Source organism: Oncorhynchus kisutch, unplaced genomic scaffold (genome assembly GCF_002021735.2).
Source record: "Oncorhynchus kisutch isolate 150728-3 unplaced genomic scaffold, Okis_V2 scaffold3815, whole genome shotgun sequence".
NCBI classification, from domain to species: Eukaryota; Metazoa; Chordata; class Actinopteri; order Salmoniformes; family Salmonidae; genus Oncorhynchus; species Oncorhynchus kisutch.
The window spans coordinates 210,269-226,677 of NW_022265760.1; the positions used below are offsets into that span (position 1 = coordinate 210,269).

At 43.5% G+C, this 16,409-nt stretch overlaps 1 protein-coding gene across 1 annotated transcript in view; it reads right to left on the minus strand.

Annotated features, from left to right (window-relative positions):
• Positions 1 to 15,338, minus strand: part of LOC116371895 (E3 ubiquitin-protein ligase MARCH7-like) — a 37,628-nt gene extending 22,290 nt beyond the window's left edge. Inside the window, exons 1-3 of the mRNA XM_031821035.1 lie at positions 14,740 to 15,338; positions 10,450 to 10,500; positions 10,264 to 10,337 (exon numbers count right to left, since the gene is read on the minus strand). Of these exons, the coding sequence (XP_031676895.1) occupies positions 10,264 to 10,337; positions 10,450 to 10,500; positions 14,740 to 14,826 (212 nt within the window). The 5' untranslated portion in view covers positions 14,827 to 15,338. The remainder of the gene's footprint in view (positions 1 to 10,263; positions 10,338 to 10,449; positions 10,501 to 14,739) is intronic.
• Between the last annotated feature and the right edge of the window lie 1,071 nt (positions 15,339 to 16,409).

The following is a 16,409-nucleotide window of genomic DNA, read 5'->3' on the forward strand; positions in this document are numbered from 1 at the left end:
TCTCCTAGATATTAATATCCAACCAGACCCAATCATCTCCTAGGTATTCATATCCAACCAGACCCAAGTCATCTCCTCCTAGATATTAATATCCAACCAGACCCAAGTCATCTCCTAGGTATTAATATCCAACCAGACCCAAGTCATCTCCTAGGTATTAATATCCAACCAGACCCAAGTCATCTCCTCCTAGGTATTAATATCCAACCAGACCCAAGTCATCTCCTAGGTATTAATATCCAACAAGACCCAAGTCATCTCCTCCTAGGTATTCATATCCAACCAGACCCAAGTCTTCTCCTAGATATTAATATCCAACCAGACCCAAGTCATCTCCTAGGTATTAATATCCAACCAGACCCAAGTCATCTCCTCCTAGGTATTAATATCCAACCAGACCCAAGTCATCTCCTAGGTATTAATATCCAACCAGATCCAAGTCATCTCCTAGGTATTAATATCCAACCAGACCCAAGTCATCTCCTAGGTATTAATATCAAAACAGACCCAAGTAATCTCCTCCTAGATATTAATATCCAACCAGACCCAAGTCATCTCCTAGGTATTAATATCAAAACAGACCCAAGTCATCTCCTAGGTATTAATATCCAACCAGACCCAAGTCATCTCCTCCTAGGTATTAATATCCAACCAGACCGAAGTCATCTCCTCCTAGATATTAATATCCAACCAGACCCAAGTCATCTCCTAGGTATTAATATCCAACCAGACCCAAGTCATCTCCTAGGTATTAATATCCAACCAGACCCAAGTCATCTCCTCCTAGGTATTAATATCCAACCAGACCCAAGTCATCTCCTAGGTATTAATATCCAACCAGACCCAAGTCATCTCCTAGGTATTAATATCCAACCAGACCCAAGTCATCTCCTAGGTATTAATATCCAACCAGACCCAAGTCATCTCCTAGGTATTAATATCCAACCAGACCCAAGTCATCTCCTCCTAGGTATTAATATCCAACCAGACCGAAGTCATCTCCTCCTAGGTAATAATATCCAACCAGACCCAAGTCATCTCCTCCTAGGTATTAATATCCAACCAGACCCAAGTCATCTCCTAGGTATTCATATCCAACCAGACCCAAGTCATCTCCTAGGTATTAATATCCAACCAGACCCAAGTCATCTCCTAGGTATTAATATCCAACCAGACCCAAGTCATCTCCTCCTAGGTATTAATATCCAACCAGACCCAAGTCATCTCCTAGGTATTAATATCCAACCAGACCCAAGTCATCTCCTAGATATTAATATCCAACCAGACCCAAGTCATCTCCTAGGTATTAATATCCAACCAGACCCAAGTCATCTCCTAGGTATTCATATCCAACCAGACCCAAGTCATCTCCTAGGTATTAATATCCAACCAGACCCAAGTCATCTCCTCCTAGGTATTAATATCCAACCAGACCCAAGTCATCTCCTAGGTATTAATATCCAACCAGACCCAAGTCTTCTCCTAGGTATTAATATCCAACCAGACCCAAGTCATCTCCTAGGTATTAATATCCAACCAGACCCAAGTCTCCTCCTAGGTATTAATATCCAACCAGACCCAAGTCATCTCCTCCTAGGTATTAATATCCAACCAGACCCAAGTCATCTCCTAGGTATTAATATCCAACCAGACCCAAGTCATCTCCTAGATATTAATATCCAACCAGACCCAAGTCATCTCCTAGGTATTAATATCCAACCAGACCCAAGTCATCTCCTCCTAGGTATTAATATCCAACCAGACCCAAGTTATTTCCTAGGTATTAATATCCAACCAGACCCAAGTCATCTCCTCCTAGGTATTAATATCCAACCAGACCCAAGTCATCTCCTCCTAGGTATTAATATCCAACCAGACCCAAGTCATCTCCTCCTAGGTATTAATATCCAACCAGACCCAAGTCATCTCCTAGGTATTCATATCCAACCAGACCCAAGTCATCTCCTAGGTATTCATATCCAACCAGACCCAAGTCATCTCCTAGATATAAATATCCAACCAGACCCAAGTCATCTCCTAGATATAAATATCCAACCAGACCCAAGTCATCTCCTCCTAGGTATTCATATCCAACCAGACCCAAGTCATCTCCTCCTAGATATTAATATCCAACCAGACCCAAGTCATCTCCTAGGTATTAATATCCAACCAGACCCAAGTCATCTCCTAGGTATTAATATCCAACCAGACCCAAGTCATCTCCTCCTAGGTATTAATATCCAACCAGACCCAAGTCATCTCCTAGGTATTAATATCCAACAAGACCCAAGTCATCTCCTCCTAGGTATTAATATCCAACCAGACCCAAGTCTTCTCCTAGATATTAATATCCAACCAGACCCAAGTCATCTCCTAGGTATTAATATCCAACCAGACCCAAGTCATCTCCTCCTAGGTATTAATATCCAACCAGACCCAAGTCATCTCCTAGGTATTAATATCCAACCAGATCCAAGTCATCTCCTAGGTATTAATATCCAACCAGACCCAAGTCATCTCCTAGGTATTAATATCAAAACAGACCCAAGTAATCTCCTCCTAGATATTAATATCCAACCAGACCCAAGTCATCTCCTAGGTATTAATATCAAAACAGACCCAAGTCATCTCCTAGGTATTAATATCCAACCAGACCCAAGTCATCTCCTCCTAGGTATTAATATCCAACCAGACCGAAGTCATCTCCTCCTAGATATTAATATCCAACCAGACCCAAGTCATCTCCTAGGTATTAATATCCAACCAGACCCAAGTCATCTCCTAGGTATTAATATCCAACCAGACCCAAGTCATCTCCTCCTAGGTATTAATATCCAACCAGACCCAAGTCATCTCCTAGGTATTAATATCCAACCAGACCCAAGTCATCTCCTAGGTATTAATATCCAACCAGACCCAAGTCATCTCCTAGGTATTAATATCCAACCAGACCCAAGTCATCTCCTCCTAGGTATTAATATCCAACCAGACCGAAGTCATCTCCTCCTAGGTAATAATATCCAACCAGACCCAAGTCATCTCCTCCTAGGTATTAATATCCAACCAGACCCAAGTCATCTCCTAGGTATTCATATCCAACCAGACCCAAGTCATCTCCTAGGTATTAATATCCAACCAGACCCAAGTCATCTCCTAGGTATTAATATCCAACCAGACCCAAGTCATCTCCTCCTAGGTATTAATATCCAACCAGACCCAAGTCATCTCCTAGGTATTAATATCCAACCAGACCCAAGTCATCTCCTAGATATTAATATCCAACCAGACCCAAGTCATCTCCTAGGTATTAATATCCAACCAGACCCAAGTCATCTCCTAGGTATTAATATCCAACCAGACCCAAGTCATCTCCTAGGTATTAATATCCAACCAGACCCAAGTCATCTCCTCCTAGGTATTAATATCCAACCAGACCCAAGTCATCTCCTAGGTATTAATATCCAATCAGACCCAAGTCTTCTCCTAGGTATTAATATCCAACCAGACCCAAGTCATCTCCTAGGTATTAATATCCAACCAGACCCAAGTCTCCTCCTAGGTATTAATATCCAACCAGACCCAAGTCATCTCCTCCTAGGTATTAATATCCAACCAGACCCAAGTCATCTCCTAGGTATTAATATCCAACCAGACCCAAGTCATCTCCTAGATATTAATATCCAACCAGACCCAAGTCATCTCCTAGGTATTAATATCCAACCAGACCCAAGTCATCTCCTCCTAGGTATTAATATCCAACCAGACCCAAGTTATTTCCTAGGTATTAATATCCAACCAGACCCAAGTCATCTCCTCCTAGGTATTAATATCCAACCAGACCCAAGTCATCTCCTCCTAGGTATTAATATCCAACCAGACCCAAGTCATCTCCTCCTAGGTATTAATATCCAACCAGACCCAAGTCATCTCCTAGGTATTCATATCCAACCAGACCCAAGTCATCTCCTAGGTATTCATATCCAACCAGACCCAAGTCATCTCCTAGATATAAATATCCAACCAGACCCAAGTCATCTCCTAGATATAAATATCCAACCAGACCCAAGTCATCTCCTCCTAGGTATTAATATCCAACCAGACCCAAGTCATCTCATAGATATAAATATCCAAACAGACCCAAGTCATCTCCTAGGTATTAATATCCAACCAGACCCAAGTCATCTCCTAGGTATTAATATCCAACCAGACCCAAGTCATCTCCTAGGTATTAATATCCAACCAGACCCAAGTCATCTCCTAGGTATTAATATCCAACCAGACCCAAGTCATCTCCTCCTAGGTATTCATATCCAACCAGACCCAAGTCATCTCCTAGATATTAATATCCAACCAGACCCAAGTCATCTCCTCCTAGATATAAATATCCAACCAGACCCAAGTCATCTCCTAGGTATTAATATCCAACCAGACCCAAGTCATCTCCTCCTAGATATTAATATCCAACCAGACCCAAGTCATCTCCTAGGTATTAATATCCAACCAGACCGAAGTCATCTCCTCCTAGGTATTAATATCCAACCAGACCCAAGTCATCTCCTAGATATTAATATCCAACCAGACCCAAGTCATCTCCTAGGTATTAATATCCAACCAGACCCAAGTCATCTCCTCCTAGGTATTAATATCCAAGCAGACCCAAGTCATCTCCTAGATATAAATATCCAAACAGACCCAAGTCATCTCCTAGGTATTAATATCCAACCAGACCCAAGTCATCTCCTAGGTATTAATATCCAACCAGACCCAAGTCATCTCCTCCTAGATATTAATATCCAACCAGACCCAAGTCATCTCCTCCTAGGTATTAATATCCAACCAGACCCAAGTCATCTCCTAGGTATTATTCCTGTTGATACACTCCAATCCTCTCCACTTAAATTGATATATCATCTTTTAGCAGCAGCAAGGAAATGTGTAACAAAATGCTGGAAAAATGAACATACACCTTCAAAAGATATGTGATTAGGTCTATGTGGGGAACTGACATGGAGAGAATTACATCAATCTTGCAACATAGACAACACCTATAAGTGTGAAGGTGTCTGGTCAGAGTTCCTGACATATCGTACGGGTCTTACCCTGTCATTAGGTCTACGTGGGGAACTGACATGGAGAGAATTACATCAATCTTGCAACATAGACAACACCTATAAGTGTGAAGGTGTCTGGTCAGAGTTCCTGACATATCGTACGGGTCTTACCCTGTCATTAGGTCTACGTGGGGAACTGACATGGAGAGAATTACATCAATCCTGCAACATAGACAACACCTATAAGTGTGAAGGTGTCTGGTCAGAGTTCCTGACATATCGTACGGGTCTTACCCTGTCATTAGGTCTATGTGGGGAACTGACATGGAGAGAATTACATCAATCTTGCAACATAGACAACACCTATAAGTGTGAAGGTGTCTGGTCAGAGTTCCTGACATATCGTACGGGTCTTACCCTGTCATTAGGTCTATGTGGGGAACTGACATGGAGAGAATTACATCAATCCTGCAACATAGACAACACCTATAAGTGTGAAGGTGTCTGGTCAGAGTTCCTGACATATCGTACGGGTCTTACCCTGTCATTAGGTCTATGTGGGGAACTGACATGGAGAGAATTACATCAATCTTGCAACATAGACAACACCTATAAGTGTGAAGGTGTCTGGTCAGAGTTCCTGACATATCGTACGGGTCTTACCCTGTCATTAGGTCTACGTGGGGAACTGACATGGAGAGAATTACATCAATCTTGCAACATAGACAACACCTATAAGTGTGAAGGTGTCTGGTCAGAGTTCCTGACATATCGTACGGGTCTTACCCTGTCATTAGGTCTACGTGGGGAACTGACATGGAGAGAATTACATCAATCTTGCAACATAGACAACACCTATAAGTGTGAAGGTGTCTGGTCAGAGTTCCTGACATATCGTACGGGTCTTACCCTGTCATTAGGTCTACGTGGGGAACTGACATGGAGAGAATTACATCAATCCTGCAACATAGACAACACCTATAAGTGTGAAGGTGTCTGGTCAGAGTTCCTGACATATCGTACGGGTCTTACCCTGTCATTAGGTCTACGTGGGGAACTGACATGGAGAGAATTACATCAATCCTGCAACATAGACAACACCTATAAGTGTGAAGGTGTCTGGTCAGAGTTCCTGACATATCGTACGGGTCTTACCCTGTCATTAGGTCTACGTGGGGAACTGACATGGAGAGAATTACATCAATCCTGCAACATAGACAACACCTATAAGTGTGAAGGTGTCTGGTCAGAGTTCCTGACATATCGTACGGGTCTTACCCTGTCATTAGGTCTACGTGGGGAACTGACATGGAGAGAATTACATCAATCCTGCAACATAGACAACACCTATAAGTGTGAAGGTGTCTGGTCAGAGTTCCTGACATATCGTACGGGTCTTACCCTGTCATTAGGTCTACGTGGGGAACTGACATGGAGAGAATTACATCAATCCTGCAACATAGACAACACCTATAAGTGTGAAGGTGTCTGGTCAGAGTTCCTGACATATCGTACGGGTCTTACCCTGTCATTAGGTCTACGTGGGGAACTGACATGGAGAGAATTACATCAATCCTGCAACATAGACAACACCTATAAGTGTGAAGGTGTCTGGTCAGAGTTCCTGACATATCGTACGGGTCTTACCCTGTCATTAGGTCTACGTGGGGAACTGACATGGAGAGAATTACATCAATCCTGCAACATAGACAACACCTATAAGTGTGAAGGTGTCTGGTCAGAGTTCCTGACATATCGTACGGGTCTTACCATGTCATTAGGTCTACGTGGGGAACTGACATGGAGAGAATTACATCAATCCTGCAACATAGACAACACCTATAAGTGTGAAGGTGTCTGGTCAGAGTTCCTGACATATCGTACGGGTCTTACCCTGTCATTAGGTCTACGTGGGGAACTGACATGGAGAGAATTACATCAATCCTGCAACATAGACAACACCTATAAGTGTGAAGGTGTCTGGTCAGAGTTCCTGACATATCGTACGGGTCTTACCATGTCATTAGGTCTACGTGGGGAACTGACATGGAGAGAATTACATCAATCCTGCAACATAGACAACACCTATAAGTGTGAAGGTGTCTGGTCAGAGTTCCTGACATATCGTACGGGTCTTACCCTGTCATTAGGTCTACGTGGGGAACTGACATGGAGAGAATTACATCAATCCTGCAACATAGACAACACCTATAAGTGTGAAGGTGTCTGGTCAGAGTTCCTGACATATCGTACGGGTCTTACCCTGTCATTAGGTCTACGTGGGGAACTGACATGGAGAGAATTACATCAATCCTGCAACATAGACAACACCTATAAGTGTGAAGGTGTCTGGTCAGAGTTCCTGACATATCGTACGGGTCTTACCCTGTCATTAGGTCTACGTGGGGAACTGACATGGAGAGAATTACATCAATCCTGCAACATAGACAACACCTATAAGTGTGAAGGTGTCTGGTCAGAGTTCCTGACATATCGTACGGGTCTTACCCTGTCATTAGGTCTACGTGGGGAACTGACATGGAGAGAATTACATCAATCCTGCAACATAGACAACACCTATAAGTGTGAAGGTGTCTGGTCAGAGTTCCTGACATATCGTACGGGTCTTACCCTGTCATTAGGTCTATGTGGGGAACTGACATGGAGAGAATTACATCAATCCTGCAACATAGACAACACCTATAAGTGTGAAGGTGTCTGGTCAGAGTTCCTGACATATCGTACGGGTCTTACCCTGTCATTAGGTCTACGTGGGGAACTGACATGGAGAGAATTACATCAATCCTGCAACATAGACAACACCTATAAGTGTGAAGGTGTCTGGTCAGAGTTCCTGACATATCGTACGGGTCTTACCCTGTCATTAGGTCTACGTGGGGAACTGACATGGAGAGAATTACATCAATCCTGCAACATAGACAACACCTATAAGTGTGAAGGTGTCTGGTCAGAGTTCCTGACATATCGTACGGGTCTTACCCTGTCATTAGGTCTATGTGGGGAACTGACATGGAGAGAATTACATCAATCCTGCAACATAGACAACACCTATAAGTGTGAAGGTGTCTGGTCAGAGTTCCTGACATATCGTACGGGTCTTACCCTGTCATTAGGTCTACGTGGGGAACTGACATGGAGAGAATTACATCAATCCTGCAACATAGACAACACCTATAAGTGTGAAGGTGTCTGGTCAAAGTTCCTGACATATCGTACGGGTCTTACCCTGTCATTAGGTCTACGTGGGGAACTGACATGGAGAGAATTACATCAATCCTGCAACATAGACAACACCTATAAGTGTGAAGGTGTCTGGTCAGAGTTCCTGACATATCGTACGGGTCTTACCCTGTCATTAGGTCTACGTGGGGAACTGACATGGAGAGAATTACATCAATCCTGCAACATAGACAACACCTATAAGTGTGAAGGTGTCTGGTCAGAGTTCCTGACATATCGTACGGGTCTTACCCTGTCATTAGGTCTACGTGGGGAACTGACATGGAGAGAATTACATCAATCCTGCAACATAGACAACACCTATAAGTGTGAAGGTGTCTGGTCAGAGTTCCTGACATATCGTACGGGTCTTACCCTGTCATTAGGTCTACGTGGGGAACTGACATGGAGAGAATTACATCAATCCTGCAACATAGACAACACCTATAAGTGTGAAGGTGTCTGGTCAGAGTTCCTGACATATCGTACGGGTCTTACCCTGTCATTAGGTCTACGTGGGGAACTGACATGGAGAGAATTACATCAATCCTGCAACATAGACAACACCTATAAGTGTGAAGGTGTCTGGTCAGAGTTCCTGACATATCGTACGGGTCTTACCCTGTCATTAGGTCTATGTGGGGAACTGACATGGAGAGAATTACATCAATCCTGCAACATAGACAACACCTATAAGTGTGAAGGTGTCTGGTCAGAGTTCCTGACATATCGTACGGGTCTTACCCTGTCATTAGGTCTACGTGGGGAACTGACATGGAGAGAATTACATCAATCCTGCAACATAGACAACACCTATAAGTGTGAAGGTGTCTGGTCAGAGTTCCTGACATATCGTACGGGTCTTACCCTGTCATTAGGTCTACGTGGGGAACTGACATGGAGAGAATTACATCAATCCTGCAACATAGACAACACCTATAAGTGTGAAGGTGTCTGGTCAGAGTTCCTGACATATCGTACGGGTCTTACCCTGTCATTAGGTCTATGTGGGGAACTGACATGGAGAGAATTACATCAATCCTGCAACATAGACAACACCTATAAGTGTGAAGGTGTCTGGTCAGAGTTCCTGACATATCGTACGGGTCTTACCATGTCATTAGGTCTACGTGGGGAACTGACATGGAGAGAATTACATCAATCCTGCAACATAGACAACACCTATAAGTGTGAAGGTGTCTGGTCAGAGTTCCTGACATATCGTACGGGTCTTACCCTGTCATTAGGTCTATGTGGGGAACTGACATGGAGAGAATTACATCAATCCTGCAACATAGACAACACCTATAAGTGTGAAGGTGTCTGGTCAGAGTTCCTGACATATCGTACGGGTCTTACCCGGTCAGAGTTCCTGACATATCGTACGGGTCTTACCCGGTCAGAGTTCCTGACATATCGTACGGGTCTTACCCTGTCATTAGGTCTATGTGGGGAACTGACATGGAGAGAATTACATCAATCCTGCAACATAGACAACACCTATAAGTGTGAAGGTGTCTGGTCAGAGTTCCTGACATATCGTACGGGTCTTACCCTGTCATTAGGTCTACGTGGGGAACTGACATGGAGAGAATTACATCAATCCTGCAACATAGACAACACCTATAAGTGTGAAGGTGTCTGGTCAGAGTTCCTGACATATCGTACGGGTCTTACCATGTCATTTATGGGCTTTTTGTTTGTTTCTGTTGTTTTTGTGTGGCTTAATCTAAATTGTATACGTATTCAGACTCTTGGAATATTTGCTCCATACAGCCCAAATCTAACCTGAACATGTGACTGACTACGCTCCTTAGTAAAGACAGAGAAGATATGTTGTGTATGTATGGTACGTGTTCTTTATGGGCTCTTTAATAAAACGTTTTGGGGAAATGTGTCGTTCAGTACAAACCGTTCCGCAACTTAGCAAACGTTCAAGCCAACTGAAGGCACCGCTGGGTAACAGTCTCACCTGCAGATGTCCTGAGAGGAGGGAGTTGTCCTGGAAACACTGCCAGGAGCCAATCCTGTTGTAGAACTGCTGGCCTGGAACAACCAATCACAGCACACTCCTTCACTTCAACAACCAATCACAGCACACGTCTTCACCTCTAACCAATCAGCAGTGACTGCTGTCAACCAATCAACCAATCAATACCTTCAAGATGTTGCTGGATCGACTGCCTGACCGACCTGGACCTTTAATACTCTGTAGAGAGAGAAAGAGGGAGAGAGACGACAGAGAGAAGATATATATATCTATATCTAGTATGTTCTGCACGGCAGTATGTATAGATTGAAGATAGACACAGTTTAATATCAGACTGTATATCTAGTATGTTCTGCACGGCAGTATGTATAGATTGAAGATAGACACAGTTTAATATCAGACTGTATATCTAGTATGTTCTGCACGGCAGTATGTATAGATTGAAGATAGACACAGTTTAATATCAGACTGTATATCTAGTATGTTCTGCACGGCAGTATGTATAGATTGACAACATCTGGTAATCTCTCTCAACTCCAAAATACATGCATATAGGTTCCACTTTCAGAGGTACATCTTTTACAGTCAGGAGAAATGTCTGTATTCAGAGGTACATCTTTTACAGTCAGGAGAAATGTCTGTATTCAGAGGTATAGATTTTACAGTCAGGAGAAATGTCTGTATTCAGAGGTACATCTTTTACAGTCAGGAGAAATGTCTGTATTCAGAGGTACATCTTTTACAGTCAGGAGAAATGTCTGTATTCAGAGGTATAGATTTTACAGTCAGGAGAAATGTCTGTATTCAGAGGTATAGATTTTACAGTCAGGAGAAATGTCTGTATTCAGAGGTACATCTTTTACAGTCAGGAGAAATGTCTGTATTCAGAGGTACATCTTTTACAGTCAGGAGAAATGTCTGTATTCATTCTGAAGTCTCACTCCTCTACTCTAAAAATGTGTAATTAGATTCTTTAATTTTCACATTAGTAGAGGAGCAGTATACCCTGTTGCAAACAGTTTGACCTCTTTCAAAATAAATTATAAAATAGTTTGACAACCCTGTTTGTAAGCTTTTAAGTTGGATGTGTCATGATATGGTGGGTTTGCAAAACGGGTCAACTTTCAGCACCTCTATGTCCTAAATGGATGGAAGGTTTTGTTGAAATCAAAAGGAATGCTGTCAAAAGGAATTGAATTCAAATAGATTTACCCTCAGGACTGAGAGCCAACACACACTACTGGGTACAGATAGGAATATATAGAATAACCCTCCCTCCCCTCAGGACAGAGAGCCAACACACACTACTGGGTATAGATAGGAATATATAGAATAACCCTCCACTCAGGACAGAGAGCCAACACACACTACTGGGTATAGATAGGAATATATAGAATAACCCTCCCCTCAGGACTGAGAGCCAACACACACTACTGGGTACAGATAGGATGTTATAGAATAACCCTCCCTCCCCTCAGGACAGAGAGCCAACACACACTACTGGGTATAGATAGGATGTTATAGAATAACCCTCCCCTCAGGACAGAGAGCCAACACACACTACTGGGTATAGATAGGATGTTATAGAATAACCCTCCCTCCCCTCAGGACAGAGAGCCAACACACACTACTGGGTACAGATAGGAATATATAGAATAACCCTCCCCTCAGGACTGAGAGCCAACACACACTACTGGGTACAGATAGGATGTTATAGAATAACCCTCCCTCCCCTCAGGACAGAGAGCCAACACACACTACTGGGTATAGATAGGAATATATAGAATAACCCTCCCCTCAGGACAGAGAGCCAACACACACTACTGGGTATAGATAGGAAGTTATAGAATAACCCTCCCTCCCCTCAGGACAGAGAGCCAACACACACTACTGGGTATAGATAGGATGTTATAGAATAACCCTCCCCTCAGGACAGAGAGCGAACACACACTACTGGGTATAGATAGGAATATATAGAATAACCCTCCCCTCAGGACAGAGAGCCAACACATACTACTGGGTATAGATAGGAATATATAGAATAACCCTCCCTCCCCTCAGGACAGAGAGCCAACACACACTACTGGGTACAGATAGGAATATATAGAATAACCCTCCCCTCAGGACAGAGAGCCAACACACACTACTGGGTATAGATAGGATGTTATAGAATAACCCTCCCTCCCCTCAGGACAGAGAGCCAACACACACTACTGGGTATAGATAGGAATATATAGAATAACCCTCCCCTCAGGACAGAGAGCCAACACACACTACTGGGTATAGATAGGAAGTTATAGAATAACCCTCCCTCCCCTCAGGACAGAGAGCCAACACACACTACTGGGTATAGATAGGATGTTATAGAATAACCCTCCCCTCAGGACAGAGAGCGAACACACACTACTGGGTATAGATAGGAATATATAGAATAACCCTCCCCTCAGGACAGAGAGCCAACACATACTACTGGGTATAGATAGGAATATATAGAATAACCCTCCCTCCCCTCAGGACAGAGAGCCAACACACACTACTGGGTACAGATAGGAATATATAGAATAACCCTCCCCTCAGGACTGAGAGCCAACACATACTACTGGGTATAGATAGGAATATATAGAATAACCCTCCCCTCAGGACAGAGAGCCAACACACACTACTGGGTATAGATAGGAATATATAGAATAACCCTCCCCTCAGGACAGAGAGCCAACACATACTACTGGGTATAGATAGGAATATATAGAATAACCCTCCCTCCCCTCAGGACAGAGAGCCAACACACACTACTGGGTATAGATAGGAAGTTATAGAATAACCCTCCCCTCAGGACAGAGAGCGAACACACACTACTGGGTATAGATAGGAATATATAGAATAACCCTCCCCTCAGGACAGAGAGCCAACACATACTACTGGGTATAGATAGGATGTTATAGAATAACCCTCCCCTCAGGACAGAGAGCGAACACACACTACTGGGTATAGATAGGAATATATAGAATAACCCTCCCTCCCCTCAGGACAGAGAGCCAACACACACTACTGGGTACAGATAGGAATATATAGAATAACCCTCCACTCAGGACTGAGAGCCAACACATACTACTGGGTATAGATAGGAATATATAGAATAACCCTCCCCTCAGGACAGAGAGCCAACACACACTACTGGGTATAGATAGGAATATATAGAATAACCCTCCCCTCAGGACAGAGAGCCAACACATACTACTGGGTATAGATAGGAATATATAGAATAACCCTCCCTCCCCTCAGGACAGAGAGCCAACACACACTACTGGGTATAGATAGGAAGTTATAGAATAACCCTCCCCTCAGGACAGAGAGCGAACACACACTACTGGGTATAGATAGGAATATATAGAATAACCCTCCCCTCAGGACAGAGAGCCAACACATACTACTGGGTATAGATAGGATGTTATAGAATAACCCTCCCCTCAGGACAGAGAGCGAACACACACTACTGGGTATAGATAGGAATATATAGAATAACCCTCCCTCCCCTCAGGACAGAGAGCCAACACACACTACTGGGTATAGATAGGATGTTATAGAATAACCCTCCCCTCAGGACAGAGAGCGAACACACACTACTGGGTATAGATAGGAATATATAGAATAACCCTCCCTCCCCTCAGGACAGAGAGCCAACACACACTACTGGGTACAGATAGGAATATATAGAATAACCCTCCACTCAGGACTGAGAGCCAACACATACTACTGGGTATAGATAGGAATATATAGAATAACCCTCCCCTCAGGACAGAGAGCCAACACACACTACTGGGTATAGATAGGAATATATAGAATAACCCTCCCCTCAGGACAGAGAGCCAACACATACTACTGGGTATAGATAGGAATATATAGAATAACCCTCCCTCCCCTCAGGACAGAGAGCCAACACACACTACTGGGTATAGATAGGAAGTTATAGAATAACCCTCCCCTCAGGACAGAGAGCGAACACACACTACTGGGTATAGATAGGAATATATAGAATAACCCTCCCCTCAGGACAGAGAGCCAACACATACTACTGGGTATAGATAGGATGTTATAGAATAACCCTCCCCTCAGGACAGAGAGCGAACACACACTACTGGGTATAGATAGGAATATATAGAATAACCCTCCCTCCCCTCAGGACAGAGAGCCAACACACACTACTGGGTATAGATAGAAAGTTATAGAATAACCCTCCCTCTCCTCACTTCCCTCTCCTCCCCCTCCTCCTCCCGGCCTCCCCTCCTTATCTTTCCCTCTCTTCTCCTCCTCTCCTCACCCAGATCAACCTGCCCCCCCCCCCCCCCCCCACACACACACAGTAGAAAGGACCCACAGTTCATTCAGAGAGCTCCACAGACTCTGTGTTCAGGTTAAGGTCAGGGCTAGGGGGTCAGAGGTTATAGGTCAGGGGCTTACCTCGGTTTTGTCTTTGGAGCGAGGGGCGCTCCGGCCGTTATTGGCCATCTCCCGAGCGGGGACCACGGAGATCTGCTGCACCGGCATCCTCACTGCGTTCCCAGATCTCTCCTCTCTCTGAACTCACTCCGTGTGTGTACAGCGGTAATCCACTCGGTGTTCCACAGGTCCGGAACTCGGAGAACAGAATAGCGGAATGGGATCAGGTCACTGTGGAAACGGACAGAAGGCTCTGGACAGCAGGGTGTCAGATCGTCATGCCAACTCAGAAGTCAACAACACCCCTCCACCCCCAGAGAGACGGAGAGAGGGAGGGAGAGAGAGATAATAGATGATCTGAAACAGCTGTGATGGTAACTGGGGAGAAACAGGTGAGTGTCTGGCTGAGGGGGAGGAGACTCAGGGTGCTGGGTCAATCAGCATATGGCCCATCAGGCTTAACGCTCAAATTAGCCTGACTACTGATAATCAGCTTACACACACTGGTTACCTAGCCCTTAAAACAAGCCCAGTCCTTCCAGTTTGATGCTCAGTCTAGTCCAAAACGATCTCACCCAAACCAGCAGCGTAGACAGACATTTGTTGGCGGGTGGGCCCTAACCCTAACCCCAACTCTAACCAGCAAATGACAATCAGATGATCTAGAATGACAATCCGATGATCTAGAATGACAACCAGATGATCTAGAATGACAACCAGATGATCTAGAATCACAACCACATGATCTAGAATGACAATCAGATGATCTAGAATGACAACCAGATGATCTAGAATGACAACCACATGATCTAGAATGACAACCACATGATCTAGAATGACAACCACATGATCTAGAATGACAACCACATGATCTAGAATGACAACCACATGATCTAGAATGACAATCAGATGATCTAGAATGACAACCAGATGATCTAGAATGACATTCCGATGATTCAAGGGTTTTTCTTTATTTTTTACTATTTTCTACACTGCAGAATAATAGTGAAGACTTCAAAACTTAAACTGAGTTTATTCGCTACACCCACAATAACATCTGCTAACCATGTGTATGAGACCAATAACATCTACTAACCATGTGTATGAGACCAATAACATCTACTAACCATGTGTATGAGACCAATAACATCTACTAACCATGTGTATGTGACCAATAACATCTACTAAACATGTGTATGGGACCAATAACATCTACTAACCATGTGTATGTGACCAATAACATCTACTAAACATGTGTATGGGACCAATAACATCTACTAACCATGTGTATGAGACCAATAACATCTGCTAACCATGTGACCAATAACATCTGCTAACCATGTGTATGTGACCAATAAAGTTGTGTACAAACTTTTGACAGGTACTGTATATCTATATATATATATATATATATATACAAATCCGAACTGTTCACTCTGGGAGAATCTGTGTCATCCAATGAGATGACGCGTAGCCGCGGGAAGTAGGGGCACTGAGGGATCTACAGTACCCCCTGAAAATGTACATTCTTCACAAAAGTAGTGCACTGGGCCTTTAATAGTACTGTATTAGCGGACCGATATAGCGTCTGTTATTACAGGTAAAGATATTTTTTCAGCAACCCCACTCCCTTGGAAATACAATTTGAATAAAATATATATTTTTTAAAACAGCACCCCCACCACCAAACT